Source organism: Melozone crissalis, unplaced genomic scaffold, assembly GCF_028551555.1.
Source record: "Melozone crissalis strain CALT ecotype California unplaced genomic scaffold, PUWL_Pcris_2 ptg000006l_1, whole genome shotgun sequence".
Taxonomy (NCBI): Eukaryota; Metazoa; Chordata; class Aves; order Passeriformes; family Passerellidae; genus Melozone; species Melozone crissalis.
The window spans coordinates 25,569,861-25,583,956 of NW_026535784.1; the positions used below are offsets into that span (position 1 = coordinate 25,569,861).

Genomic DNA, 14,096 nt, shown 5'->3' on the forward strand with positions numbered 1-14,096 from the left:
TGTGTAATGATAAGGGTTTAATCTGCAACGAATCAGACATGTGGAAACTTCTGTCTGTGGAATTTTCTGTTTGATCTGAGAGGAATGCCCTTGCTGTGCCCTTCCTGTAATGAAAGCAAGGTATAGTGAATCAAAGTGATTCTAGATAAGATTGGAATGTGTGCATTGGTTATGCCTCTATTATATTTGGTGTTGCAATTCTGGCCATATGTATTATCTTATTATTCAAGATATTAGCAACATAGTTCATCTTCTTCAAAGATATCTCTCTCTCTTTTAGCTGAAAGTGCTATAATTTTATTGATGAAATTTGAGTTAATTACTTAGGTTTGAACACCGAAATTCTTGCTTGCAACGACTAATACTGTCACCAAGATATTTAATGAGCTATGATAATACAGCATCTTTTTCTTACCATAAATAATTTTACAGTATTCACTTAATCTTCTGTTTTCAAGATTTTGTTGGTGTGCCGTTGTGAGAAATAGCTAACAGTTTCCCTCCATCATTATTTCAAAACCAGTTAATGATTAACAAATGTGCAGCTGCCTGTGCAAGGAATGTTACTTACTTTGGGAGGGGGGAAGGAAAGATTATTTCTTCACGTAAGAAGTCTGGTGTGATAGTTCACTTTAAAGGTAATTTAAATATTACAGGATCAATTTCAGCAGATTAATCAGAAATGGGAAAATGACCTGTGCCTTTCTTTGATTTTTGGTTATATCTATGTTGTTTCTACCTGTACTATTAGTTAGTATAGTAATATTTTGTGTTGCCTATGTTTGTCCAGACAGTAGTTTTAAAGTAAAAAACTATGTAAGAAGACATGGCAGTTTATTCTTAAGTGTATAGATATAGGCAGAACATGGCTTAAAAAAAAAAAAAGTGATAACATCTAAGCAGTTCATAGTCCAAGCTATTTTACACCATTCCTAATCAGATTTCTGAGTTGGCCTTGTCTGTTAAGTACAGAGACCAACAGATCAGGAACTGTGCTTGTAAATGTAAAAACAAAAACTATCATATATTTTGGGCTTTTCAATTAGCTTTTTGCTTGCTTCAGAATGTTCATACTGAATGGTGAAATTTTGTACTGAAATTTTGAACTGACTTGAATCTGTACAGTTAAGGTACAGTTAAGGAAAGTGTTCAAAAATTGTTAGTGGAAAATGAGTTGTCAAGTTGCCATTGACTCAAATGACAGATCAGCTTTAATGTGCATTGTTTAATAAGAAGTTAAGGGAGTGACAGAGTGAGAGCAAGATTACTGCTCATTATTGGAGTAAATGTTTGAGTGAATATTGATTCAGTATGTGATGATGGGAGGAAATGGAATAAGACATACATGCCATTCTATTTCTGTAATTCCAGGAATGATAAAAAATATTTGGAAACTGAGTCATTCAGTCTAGTCAAACACAAGAATGACCAACATTTGAGAGTCTCTTTTTGACAACAGCTATGGACAGATACAGAGATTTGAGAAGGTCTCCTGGTGCAACTCAGTCTACTTGCTGTGTATTCTGTGAATTTCTTAAACAAGGAAGAAAATCCTCAGTGGTGAGGACCAAAATGCATTTTGTGTCTAAATGGTCTACTAATTACCTACAATATAATATTCTTTCATTTACATTCTCCTAGCGTTGACTGAGTTGATCTACGTCTTTATGACAAATTATTGGTTTATGAAGCAATTATTCATTGTACTCATTTTATTTGGTATTGTTTTGAAGGATGCAGTTATCTTCAGCAAAAAATGTTCCTGTGGAGAATAACTAAAAGCTTTTTCCATGGAAATTCTGTCAGAGAGACTCTGTGGTCTTTGTTCATCCAAATGCTTGCAGGTTTGCCTAGTAAGCAATAAAATGAATTAAATTTATAGATTTTTATACTTTTTAACTGTAGCTTGCATGAATTTCTACTACCATTAGTAATTTTTTATTCTGGAGAGTGTTGATTAAGACTGCATGTGCAGTTGTCCATTGTTTATATGAGAAAAACTGAAACTATTTCCCAGCAAGCGTCCAGGGCCCCCACAAATAAGTATGCTTGACATCTGATAAATAATCTCTAGTTTTCTAGTTACAAGTCTTCTTTTTAGATGTTATGTATTGGTTCTTCAGTGTGCTCTAAGAATTTGCTTGCAAATGGAAGATTTCTCATTTGCTTGATACAGTAATCCTAACCAAAGAGAATAAGCATAATTTTATGATACCAAAACTCTTTGCTTTCAGGATTCCTCTGGCTTTAAAATTTTAATCAAAACCAGAGAAGTTCAGAAATGTTTCTCTGTATGGCCTTGTGTTTAATTTGATTCATATGCAAAGGCAAATAAGGCTAATTAAAAATTAGTTTAACAGGTACTCATCAATGTAGAATCCCCTCTGGAAACAGGACCAGAAATAAAGTCTGAATAAATAAATGGATACTTTGTAGGTTAATACATCTGACTTTGTCAGAGCAAGCATGAAAATGTCTTTTGATGTCACTGAATCCCAGATGCTTTCATTCCATGACTTTGTCAATTTGCTTTGTTCTCCTAGCATTAGCATGCCCAGAGGTGTATCAGATCTTCTTTGTCCACAGAAATCTGCTTGGGAGCAGCATTTCTGTTGGCAGTAATTACGTGCTTTTGTGTCTATAGCTACCTGGTGCAGTAACATGAACAGCAGTAATAGCCTGATTTCCAGAATTCCTCAACATGCTACCTCCTTTTTGATAGATATCAGTATCTTTTCTTGCTCAGAGCTGGTCTGGAAACTATCATTGCTAACCAGCAGTTTCTGCAACTGAAAATATTTTGGAGACTGAAAGCTTGAAGCAAAATTGCAGTAGTCCAAACCACAGCCATGCATAAATAACACACACATGTGCTAAACAACAGTTTTTTTTGTGGTGAGTTAGTCATGAGCCAGAGTTGTTGTGGAACACAGCTGTAACAGCTTCTTTCTGAAGGATAGGACTGCTCTGTTTGACTTGCTGGGCCTTCAGTGTTTCACAGAAGTAATAAGGGGTAAGCTGCAGTTTCAAATTTCCACCAAAAAGGGAATCTGAGAGAAATGCAGTGTGTACAGGAAAAGTATTCCTGGGATGCATGGAACAATTTTTCCTTATTTAAGATGGTCACTAACCCCTGAAATTTACAGAAAAAAACTGTAATCTGTAAAGTTTAATAGTTTCAAAGTATAGTTGTTGCAGAACTGTCCAGGTTTTAATAGCTTGCAGAGGTCTAAACAGCTAGATCCTTCTGGATCAACAAACCAGTTTCTGAACAATTAAATGTGTTGCTCTTGTGCATAATTGGCTTCCCATGCGTCTCATTATTTTCCTTGTAGACTCTTCTTCTGCCTAAGGGGGACCTAGGTTAATCTGTCAACTCCAGTTAGTTTTGAAATTCCTGGGTCCATTTGCAGAGGAATTTCCCCTTCAGAGGCTCCCCATTTCCTAGCTAAATTATGAGACTTACCACACTCATTGTCAACAATTCCTTAGTAGTAAGAAGACTAATAGAGAACTTAAGAGGGATTTCGCAGTCACTGGTGAAGCCAGAGTTCTAAAGAGCATATATTTTTTTCATTTGTGTGTTTAAGAAATTCTTATAAACTTTAACAAAGATTATAGAAATTCATCCTTTGTGTTTCTTATGCAGAGGCAAGTACACATTCTTTACAAAAAATTGATTAATTAATTTCCTTCTTTGTCCTTGATGTTCATAAGTAAACAAACACTGGACCTGTAAAAGCCTTTGCTTGTTTGTGAATCACCTACATTTTAGTAGAAATTTTCTTGGTCATGAAGGTAACTTAGCTTAAAACAGCTCAGCAATATTATCCCAAAATGTTTTGCTTAAATAGTTTCCTATTCTAATTTTATTTCTTGGGACATAGAAACTTGTTATGTCTTTATCTGAAGACAAAAAGCTGTCCTGAATAAGGGCTGGGTGGCCAGAGCAATGACTTCCCTCAGATCCTACAAACCTTGCTCGTGTAATGCAGAAACTGCTTTTGTGGGCTCTGAAATCCCACGTGCTGGCCCAGAACCTGCTGGCAGTTTGTCCTGCTTTTTCTAGTATTTTATGAACCTGCTGTAATGTTGATGTTGAAGTGCAGTCATGTTTTCTTCAACAAGTTTTCTCTCAAATCGTGATTGACTGGTCATGTTAACAGCAAAGCATGCTTTGCTTGCTGTCTCTTCAAGGCAGTGTAGATCCTATGTGGTTGTATTACAATAATTTTTGCTATTGGCAGAGGAGTTAACATTACATTTCCCTAATGTGGACGCATCAGGGGGTTTTTGTGTCTCTCCATATCAAGCTTTAGCAACATGGTACTGTTCCTCTGTATAGCAATTATATTGCCTGTCCAAAAGCTTGACGTACAAGCCGCCTAGCTGACAGAAATAAGCTGGAACTATTAAAATAACCATAAATGAGGCTGACAATGGGAGCTGTCTGCCATTGTCCCAAAAGATTTTTTGAACTGGAAGTAATCAGTTGAGTTCTAAGGCAGCGCCATCAAGGACCTTCTAATTGCAAAAATTCCCCCTCGCCAACCCCCAACTTCCTGAAAGGAAGTTTACAATCTTTGTGGACCTTAGGAGATTTATTGCTTGTAGCCCAGACTACCTAGTACCAAGTCATAATTTCTGGGCATAATATTTTATGTAGACAATTTTAGGAACATACATAAAAACTATTTTTCTTTCCTAAATGGTCTGAACACTGTGTTTTCTGTTCATTTGACTTGTTTTTTGTAGAAATGTGCAGCAAGTAAAGTGGCAGGAACTAGAAGTTAAAATGTTACTGCTTCTAATTATTTACAGTTCTCTTTTTGATAATTTCTTATTTGACTTTACCCACTTACATGATAATGGTACCTGATAAATCTGGCTTTTCAATGTTTTAAAATATAGTCTGTTTTTGGTGTAGCGCTTTAACTATGCACATCTTTACTTCTAGGTCTTTGTACAATCTCTAGATGCTTATTTAAGGGATAGCTGCACTTACCTGATGAACATTCTGTTTTTCTTCAAATCTGTCTACCTACCTACCTAGTTTTGCACATTGATATTCCTCAGATGTGTTTGCAGACAAGTCACCTCACTTTGAGGTATGGAAAACGCAGTATCGATGGTTTGTTGCCAGGTTACAGACTTTCTGTCTTTGCCTAATTAATGCTTCTGGAGAAGAGGCGAGTGAAAAGCAGTGAACATCTCTTGTTCATGTGTGGTTCAAAGTCAAGCAATAGTTGCTACAACTTTTCACTCTCCTTCAGAGCTGCAGGAAAGGATTATTTATATTCTGAGACAGTACTGTTTAGTCTGTGTGAATCTTCAGATGAAGAAGTCTGAGTAGCTTGCATTGTCACTGATAAGTTTTAAATTGCTATGGAGGTGAAAAGCAAATTGTATTTCTCTGGGTGGCTTTTGCACCTTGTTCCATAGAGGTGTAATCATGTAATGCTTCCTGTTCAAAGTGCACAAACAATAAAAGTAAGGAACTTTTCCAGCTCAGCTTATTTGTCAAAAATAATACTTTTCTTAAAAGAAGAGATTGTATGTACTTTTAAGAAGTTCACACTGCCTGCCACAAGTCTTTAATATTTCAGGAGTTAGATTGCTGTGCCTTTCTTGGTATTCTGCTGTGTTTATAGAGTGGATGAGCTGACATTTCACTTTTGCAAGAGGAATCTCATGCCATTCCTTCTTTAGAGGGAGATTGTTTCATGGACTTACCAGGATGGAGATTTGGGGCTTTTCAGATGGTGTTTTATGTACTGAATAGTTTTTTGTCTTTGTGGCAGGACAGAAGTAAAATTTTCAGTGCTTAAGGATAGCTGGTTTGTGTAAAATTAGGGCTGATGTGATATTGTGCTGTCTTTGTTTTGGTTTTACTAAGTGGTTATTTATTACACTTGAGTGATCAAATACTATTAAATTTTGTTGACATTAGCATTGGCTGCTATTTTAGAAGCATGGTAGGCTTAAGGTTTACTTGTCTCTTACTGGTGCTTGGTAGAGGCCTGAGTTAAAGTAGCACAGTGGCCTGGGGGAAAGAATAGTTTTTTTCTTCAGAGTTCAATAGGTTACATGTTTCAAAACCTTCAAATTATAAAACATTTTATGGTATATAGGGTTGTGACTGCTGTTTCAAGGCATTTCCCAATGTCAGATTACAGTCACGACCAGAAGCTTCAGTAGTTATCAGAAGGAAGTTGGGAAGTTAACAGAAACACAGATAGAGGGGTTTTTTTAATTGCTGTAAAAGTGGAAAGAATCTGAGCTATGACACTGGCCACAATTAGTATTACAGATGGATGTAGTACTTGTAAATCGTGCACTATACTCTGCTGTAGTCTGTTTTATCTTGCATAGGTATATACCATAACTATTAATGAATGCACTTTTTTTTTTCCAAGTCACCTTCCTCCTTCTTAGCATTTCTGACGGGGATCATAAAGTGGAGGGAAAAGAAACCAAGTGAAAAACCCTGTATGTGTAACACACAGGAGCACGCAGGGTTGCACTTGCCAACTGTCCTGGTTTGACTGTGCCTCTGGGAGTTACTCAAGGGGAAAAGGAGGGTAACAGAGTGTGGATGTGCTCCTCTTCAAGGCCTCTGGGGTCTGCTGAGAAACAGACAAGCACTGCATCTTTTCCTATGCCAGATGCTCTTTCCTGGTTTATTGTGGGTGCCAGTTTTTGAGGAGGGGGGGCAGGGACTGTTTGTTTTCTGGATTTTTAATCCTGTCTTCTCTGCTGTAGCCTCTGTGTTTATACAGCTCAGGAAAATGCTAATCACATCATGATAGGTAATAAGTAGGAAAAAAATCCAAGAAAAATAGAGCATATAAGAAGAGATGAATGGGAAGCAATTTGTGTTCATCTGTGTTTGATCTGGATGTGTTTGAAGAACTGCACTGTCACTAACAAAGTTATTGGTTAGAAGAGATGCTATTTCAAATAAAATGAGCTGTGCAAAAAATCAAAAGTTAAAAATACCAACTTTATAAAATATCTTTGTTTTTCTGGCCTGTTCTAGCCATGTAATTCTGGAGATTTTAGTAACAACCTGAAAACTGTCTGTTTTGAATTGGATAACATTAGAAGCTAAAATATAATAGTATTTTATTAAATAAGACTTTACTTAGGAAGGTAGCCAAACCACTAACAAATTCTTTGTTTTAACAACAACTTAAGCAAAGTTTCACAAAATTTAAAGCAGAAATTTTCTCAGAAAAACTGGCAAGTAAACTTCTGGGAGCTGGGATCCTTTAGACCCTTGTTCACATAGTAACTTCTGAAAAATATATGCTGCCTATCTTGAGGTAGCAGAGATTCACAAAGCAAGCTGCAGAATGTGCTGAGCAGTTTTATCTCTAGTTTAAAAGAGTGTGCAGGCCTTAGTGGTAGTTTACCCTGTAGTGACTCGCTGTTTGTTTAGAATTCAGGACAGTTGCAGTCTGGGTTGGTGTGCTGGCACTCTGGTGCCATTGAGGACAGCGTGTCTCCGTGTTTATAACAGGCTTAATCCACTGGCTTTTGAAACTTAGAGTTGAATTGGTTGTTTGTTGAAGGTCATATTTGATCAAAACTTTTGTTCGTGCAATTTGTAAAATACTGCTTTCCCCCTAGCCCTCAGAATGGCTTTTAAAGCAGCTGAAGAAGCTTTTTGATTTACCCAACTTATTAGAACTTAGATTAATTGAGTTTGTAATCAGATTTCAAGCATCATGTTCCAGGCCAGGGATTTCTTAGTTTGCTTCAAATGTCATTCCGGGGGCAAATTCTGCTAAACTGCATTTTCATGCTTTGCTGAGAAATGATTGCAGGTTTTGATTTCCATTATGGAATCATTAATATTGTTAATTAGAGTTCTTATGGATAAGCACACTTAAGGAGGATCATCCCTGGGAATTGGGAGTATTATAGTTTGAGCATTTGTTAATTAGATACAACTGGCATATATAAGAGTGTCAGATTTGAGGTGTATTTTAGGGTTTTCTTTTGAGAGTGACTTTGATTGTAGTGATTTGTCTTGTGGGATTTAAACTGGGGGAAGTGTTGCTTCCTGTTACCAATGGGGTTACTCTTTCGACTTTTTCCTCAGTTGCTGTATTCATATACCATCCTATTTCTCCACATTAAATTCTGTCTAAATTATATTCTACAGTAGTAGAATATAATTTGCCTTCATTTGCCTTCCTTTAATGAAATTGATGGAAAAGTCCTACTGCATCAGGTGGGAACGATATCTAGTCTAAAATTTCAGACATATGAATATTGTAAAATCAGTTCTGATGTCCTCTTACAGTTGACTGGGAAACATTTCATCAGAGCTCTTTTGTGCTCCCCTCTGGTGGTTAGTGACTGAATTTAAATTTCTTTTTATCCTGACCACCTGAAAGGTTTCAAGATTGCGCAGCCAGTCAAGTGAAAAATGCTTTTTGAATCCTTGCTTCACCTATGTTTTGAATAACAATGTTTGCAAGTCTTTGGGATTACCATTCATGTGAAAGATTCATTAGTAGATTTCTCAACTTGTCTTGCTACATAAAAAACAAATGGTTTGTAAAAGTCAAAATTAGCTAACTGCCTTAGGAGGGATGGGAAATCTGCTGACTAAGGATATTCTGTGAATGGGGGAAGAGTTAGAACAGAGATGTAGCTTTTACAGCATTGAAGATGCAGTAAAGGCACTTAAGGTGTATTCCTTAAATGTGCCTTGTACCACTTGAAGAGAAAAGAAAAAATTCTTTCTAGGAGCCAAAACATGCTCTTGAAACTGGCGATATGATCAATATCTTACTGATGCTTAATGGATCTAGATGTTTGCAAGATTAAAACAAATTAATTCTTATTAGATTGTTTTATTATTTCTGTTTGATAGAGGAGTCCTGATCAGTTTTTTCTCTGTTATCTTGAGGCCCACTGGAACTAGAAACCAGTGAATTTATTAACTCCATAAGTGCTGAGTGATGGCTTTCAGGCAGCCTACAGTCTTGTGCTGCCCTAAAATGTAAAGTAGGCTACTGCAGTCAACATTTGCAAAAGCAGAAAACTGGTGTGCTTAAAGGACTGGTTCTTGACTTGTAATTTGGTAGGAGAATGATTGTTATAATTGTTAACAAAAGTAATCAGTCGTTTTTTTTAAGCTTCTGTTCCTTAGAAGGTGTAGTATGCTACTGAAGTTTTCATGCAATTTTATTCATTATTGTTCAATAGAAATTAAAAATGAGGCTATTAGTGTTCTCATAGGCAAAATCAGGAAAGATTTAGTGTTAAACTTTTAGAAGCAGGAGCAATTTCAACTAGATTAACGACAATAGGATTGTGTTTTGTAATTACTGGTGTAAGATCAGATTGTTGAGGGGGCAAAGAAAAAACTGAAGTACTTCTTATAGTTATGTGTGTTTAGTTTTTATTGTACTTTGTGACATAAAAGCTGACATAGAACCAAAAGAAATTCAAGTTTTGATTGTCTGAGCCTGCCCCCACCCCTAGACATGTGCTGGATTAGTATATCTGTTCCATTTTATTGCCAGGTTCAAACATCATGAAGAAAGCTGAGTCATATTAATAAACCAGTCATCCCTTCCTTTGCTGTATTGCCTGCAGCTTTGAGCAATGAGCAGAGCTAGGTGTGGTGGCCTTTCCTCCATAGCTCTCAATATGTGAAGGTTGAAGGGAAATTTTTGTTCTGTACCTTCCTGTTCCCTTTTTCTTAGCTTTTATGATGCAGGAATGTTATTTTGAGTCTTCATTTTTGATATTGTCAAAGTAATTAATCCACTTACCTGCAGTGCCTGTCTCTAGTAATCATGGAATTGTAGAATGGTTTGAGCTGGAAAGAGCCTTTAAGTTCATCTAGTTCCAACTCTGTGCCCATGGGCAGAGGCACCTTTCGCTTTCAGAGACCAGGCTGTTTAAAACCCATCCAAGCTGGCCTTGAACACTTCCAGGGGTAGGACATCCACAAGCATCTGCTTCCCAACTTGCACATTCACACCTGTCTATTGCATCTATTTTAAACTGTGTCCTTTGTTCCTTTGTACCTTTAAAAAAAAAATCACTCAGGAATTAACCCGTTTATTAGTGTTGAACAGTTAGGTAGATGGTTTTGCGTAGGTGACTGATCATAAAATTGTTTTCCTGGATGTTTTTTATTTCAGATTGGAATTATAAAGGCTACATAAAAAAAAAAATGTTCACCCTCAAATTCAGGATCAGTTTAGTGAGAAACATGAGGAAAATGGAAAACCAATGAAATTCCCCGTCACTTTGAGTAATGCATGCTCAGAGTTTATGTGAGTGCCCCTGTAGGAAATTGGGACATTCCAATGAAAGCAGAGCTATCCTATTGGGGAACCTGTGTTAGATGGTGCATCCAGTGGTCAGATCATCAGACAGATTCTAAGCCTTTCTCTACAAAGTCTATGTAAAATACAGAAGTAACATTATAAATGCAGATCTAAATTGAAATTAAAAATTAACCAAAAGACAAAGTTGCCCATGTGCGCTGTATCATACTGTAAGTTTTCCCACATATTTCTTTTTGAGATACTAATTTTTCAGGTGTGGTACTTTTTTTCCCTCTTCATTTCATGTGATGGATGTCACTTAAGGGAATGGACATTTGAGAACTAATACACTACAAAAATAGAATAGGTTTAGTTATCCTTTTAGTTGAGGAGGGCTTTGATAACTAGGGAGGTAGAATTTGTAGATGTTAGGTGAGCATATTGCAGGAAGTGAGCTTCATTTCCACAAGAGTCTCTTTTTATCTTTCTTTAGAATCAGTCAAAGCTGTGTTTAAATTAATATGCCAGTTCTGATGCAGCTGCTGTTTAGAAAGTGGGATGTGTAAAATGAAAACAGTTGCTCTTTTCAGCACGAATCACAAATAAAAAAGCAGCATTGCTGGAACCTTCGCTAGAAGGGAGTTAATACAATCCAGTCTTCTTTTTGGTAGGACATGAAGGGCTTACAGAACTTTCCAAGGCATACATAGAGTCCATCCAGATTTAAGATGAAGTGTTTGTGTGCTACATCCATTATTTAGATTTAGAAGTGAGGCCACAGTAAGTAACAAATTTCATTACTCTCAAGCAAGTCTCCTGGCTGAGGTAGAGTCACACAAAAAGTGTGCCATGAGTTACAAAATAGAATCTGGGTAACTGAGTGCTCAAGGTTGTGTCCATTATTAAGAGGAAATTTGTGCAGAAACTATTCAGGTAACCAGTGCACAAATCCAATGACTACTGGATAGTATTACCTTTGTGTTGTAATAGTAAAACTGTCATCAAACAAAATGTAAATACTGAGGCAGAGAGACCGGAAATGTGAAATATCAGTATTAATTAACACCTAAACTTAGTTGTTGATGATGTTGTTCTGCAGAAAGATAAAAAAGGAAATTATAAAGCCAGTAGTTTACTTTCAGGAAAACTCTTATAGACTGCATGTAATGCATGCCTATTTTGGAATTGCAGTGCCCCTCCTTTTTACCCCAGTTTTGTAGCCTTTGGCGCTATATTAAACCAATTTCCACACTGACATCTGGTGGTAGTTCTGAAATGCTATGTTGCTTGAAATGCTATATATGGGAGTTTGCAGGTCTAAGCATTGGTTTCAATCCCCTCCAGCTCTTCTGAAGTGATCTTATTGACATCTTAATATTTTAACCTGCCATGGTCAGACCAGCTTCTCACAAGGCAAAGAAAGTAGTGAATAAATAAGTAATTCCTTAATATTTTCCTCAGTCAGTATAATGTATCCAAAAAAATGTCTGTAGTATGTGAAGCACACAATACTTAGAGTTAATTCCTTTCCCAAAGAATTCCTGTGAAAACAGTGGCATAGTTTTATTGAGATCCTGTTTGACTGACGGTGTGTACATGTAAGTGTATAGAGATATATGTATCTGTGTGAAGTACATGACCTCAGTAGAAGTGCCACATCATGCATACTCACATTATGTGGCTTTATCCAAAGTCCAAAACTGGCTGTCATGGTGATAGTTTGACTCATCTTGGCTCCAATTCTGATTAGTCCTGGTGTGTGAGTGTACAACAAATAGTAAGAGCCATGACAAAGCCCTTCAGAATTTCCACTGAAGTGGTTGCAAGGGCTTACTCTGTTCCTCATCCTGACATGTATCAGGTTGATCTTAAGTTCTCTTAAAAAAAAAACTCAAATCAGACACCCTGTAGGAGTGATTGGAGCAGGAAAACGAAAGTGTGAAGTTTTACTTTGCCATGGTTCCATGACTATTTAGTATTCATCCCCCATGGGTTACACCATAGCACATAGCCTTGTGACACATGCATAGCGTGGCTGTACATGTAGATTAAGTTGCTTGTAAAAATAAAGTTGTATTTCTTCATGCTGTAAATTCTTTAGTCATTCTTGCCCTAGACAATCTCCTGTAGGCTCAGCGGACAGCTTTTTATTAAGTTTGTGAATTACATAGTAGCTCCTTATTTGGTAATTCATCTTATCTTTGTAAGATTGAGCAGATTTTTGCCCCTATTTTTGCTGCCTTCCATTTCCAGAGTAATGGCAACCATTGGTTAGTCCTAATGTTGCAAAAGTTACGTTTGGTATAACATTTGTTTTTTTTTCTGTGACATGTCTGTGTGAATATAAATCAGCATATAAAGAAAGTTCAGTCAAATAATTCATTTGGGCACAGAGATAAAAATGTTTCACATTTAAGTAGTTATTCATTAATACAAATAATATTAAAGAGGTCAAGAATTTGGCATCTAAACCAGATAGTTTAATGTGGTATACAATTTACCGTAATGAGTACAGAGGGTCATTCAAGTCCCAAAAGATTGTGAATTACATATTTAATTTAATCTTTTAGGCAAAACCAATTTTATGAATAGTGCTGACTGGTCTGATGTATTTCAAAAGATGTTGGAAAGGAAATAAAGCAATATATAGTTTTAGTAAGTGATGCATAATTGCTTAAAACTCTTACAGTGATTTTATTTTTTGTGGTTCAGATTACTCTTAATGTGTGTGTGTGTATATTAGCACACACTGTGGAATCAATGTTGGTTGTTTTGAACTTGTATTCATTTTGATTTATTAATTTACTTAAACTTGTTGCTTACTGTATTTTTACACATTTCTGCATAGTTATTGAGCATTTTCTATTTATCTTTCTTCGTATTAAACAGGCATTATTGAGACTGCAGACCACCTGGATCGTGAGACTACTTCGCATTACTGGCTTACTGTTTATGCAACAGACCAAGGCGTTGTGCCTCTATCATCTTTCATTGAAATCTACATAGAAGTTGGGGATGTTAATGATAATGCTCCTCAGACCACAGAACCAGTTTATTACCCAGAGGTCATGGAAAACTCACCTAAAGATGTGTCTGTCATTCAGATTGAGGCATTTGATCCAGATTCGAGCTCAAGTGAAAAACTAACCTACAAGATTACAAGTGGAAATCCACAGGGATTCTTCTCAATAAACCCCAAAACTGGTAAGTACAATGCAGTGTTTTATTTTAGGTATTAATAAATTAATGTGTTTGCATAATTGCATAAACCAGGTGAAATCAAAATCTTTGGTTTAATGTTGAAAACATGCTTTCACAATAGCTGGAGTTAAGCTGGTGTCTTGGGCTGTGTCAGTAAGTTATATAAACATGTAGAAAAAGAGATATTAGAGTGGAGCACTTGGTTCCAAGTACTTGACATCTACATCAGGCATGTTTTCTGAAGGCTTACTTCTGAGTAGCTCCTCTCTAGACTGGTCAACGTCCATGCATTTTTATAGTACAGTAACTATACAGTAAAAACCCATAATTTAATTTAGTTTCATCCAAATTGTTTTTAGTTGTCTTTATAGGGGTTTTTTTGTCAGTTGTCTTTATAGTTTTTTTTAAATTTTTTTTGGTAGCCAGGGGGAGGATGTCATGTTAGTCTAAGCAAAATAAGCCACTTACTCCCTGCAGATTCACTTGTCCCACAGTCAGAAGACACTTTCTTTGTAATTAACTATTGCTGCTGCTAGAAATACATAATCTGGAGGATTATTTTCAGCTGTGGTTTTTATGCACTGAAAATAAAGAGTC

General features: G+C 36.4%; 1 protein-coding gene across 5 annotated transcripts in view; it reads left to right on the top strand.

The window, feature by feature from the left end:
* The window catches only part of FAT1 (FAT atypical cadherin 1), a 101,249-nt gene that overhangs the window by 22,457 nt on the left and 64,696 nt on the right, over nucleotides 1-14,096 (top strand). For all 5 annotated transcript variants that reach the window (XR_008483994.1, XM_054290683.1, XM_054290699.1 and 2 more), the window contains exon 3: nucleotides 13,188-13,502. Coding sequence is in view for 4 of the 5 variants with exons in the window: in XM_054290683.1 (XP_054146658.1) it covers nucleotides 13,188-13,502 (315 nt within the window). In the remaining variant the exon portion in view is untranslated. The remainder of the gene's footprint in view (nucleotides 1-13,187; nucleotides 13,503-14,096) is intronic.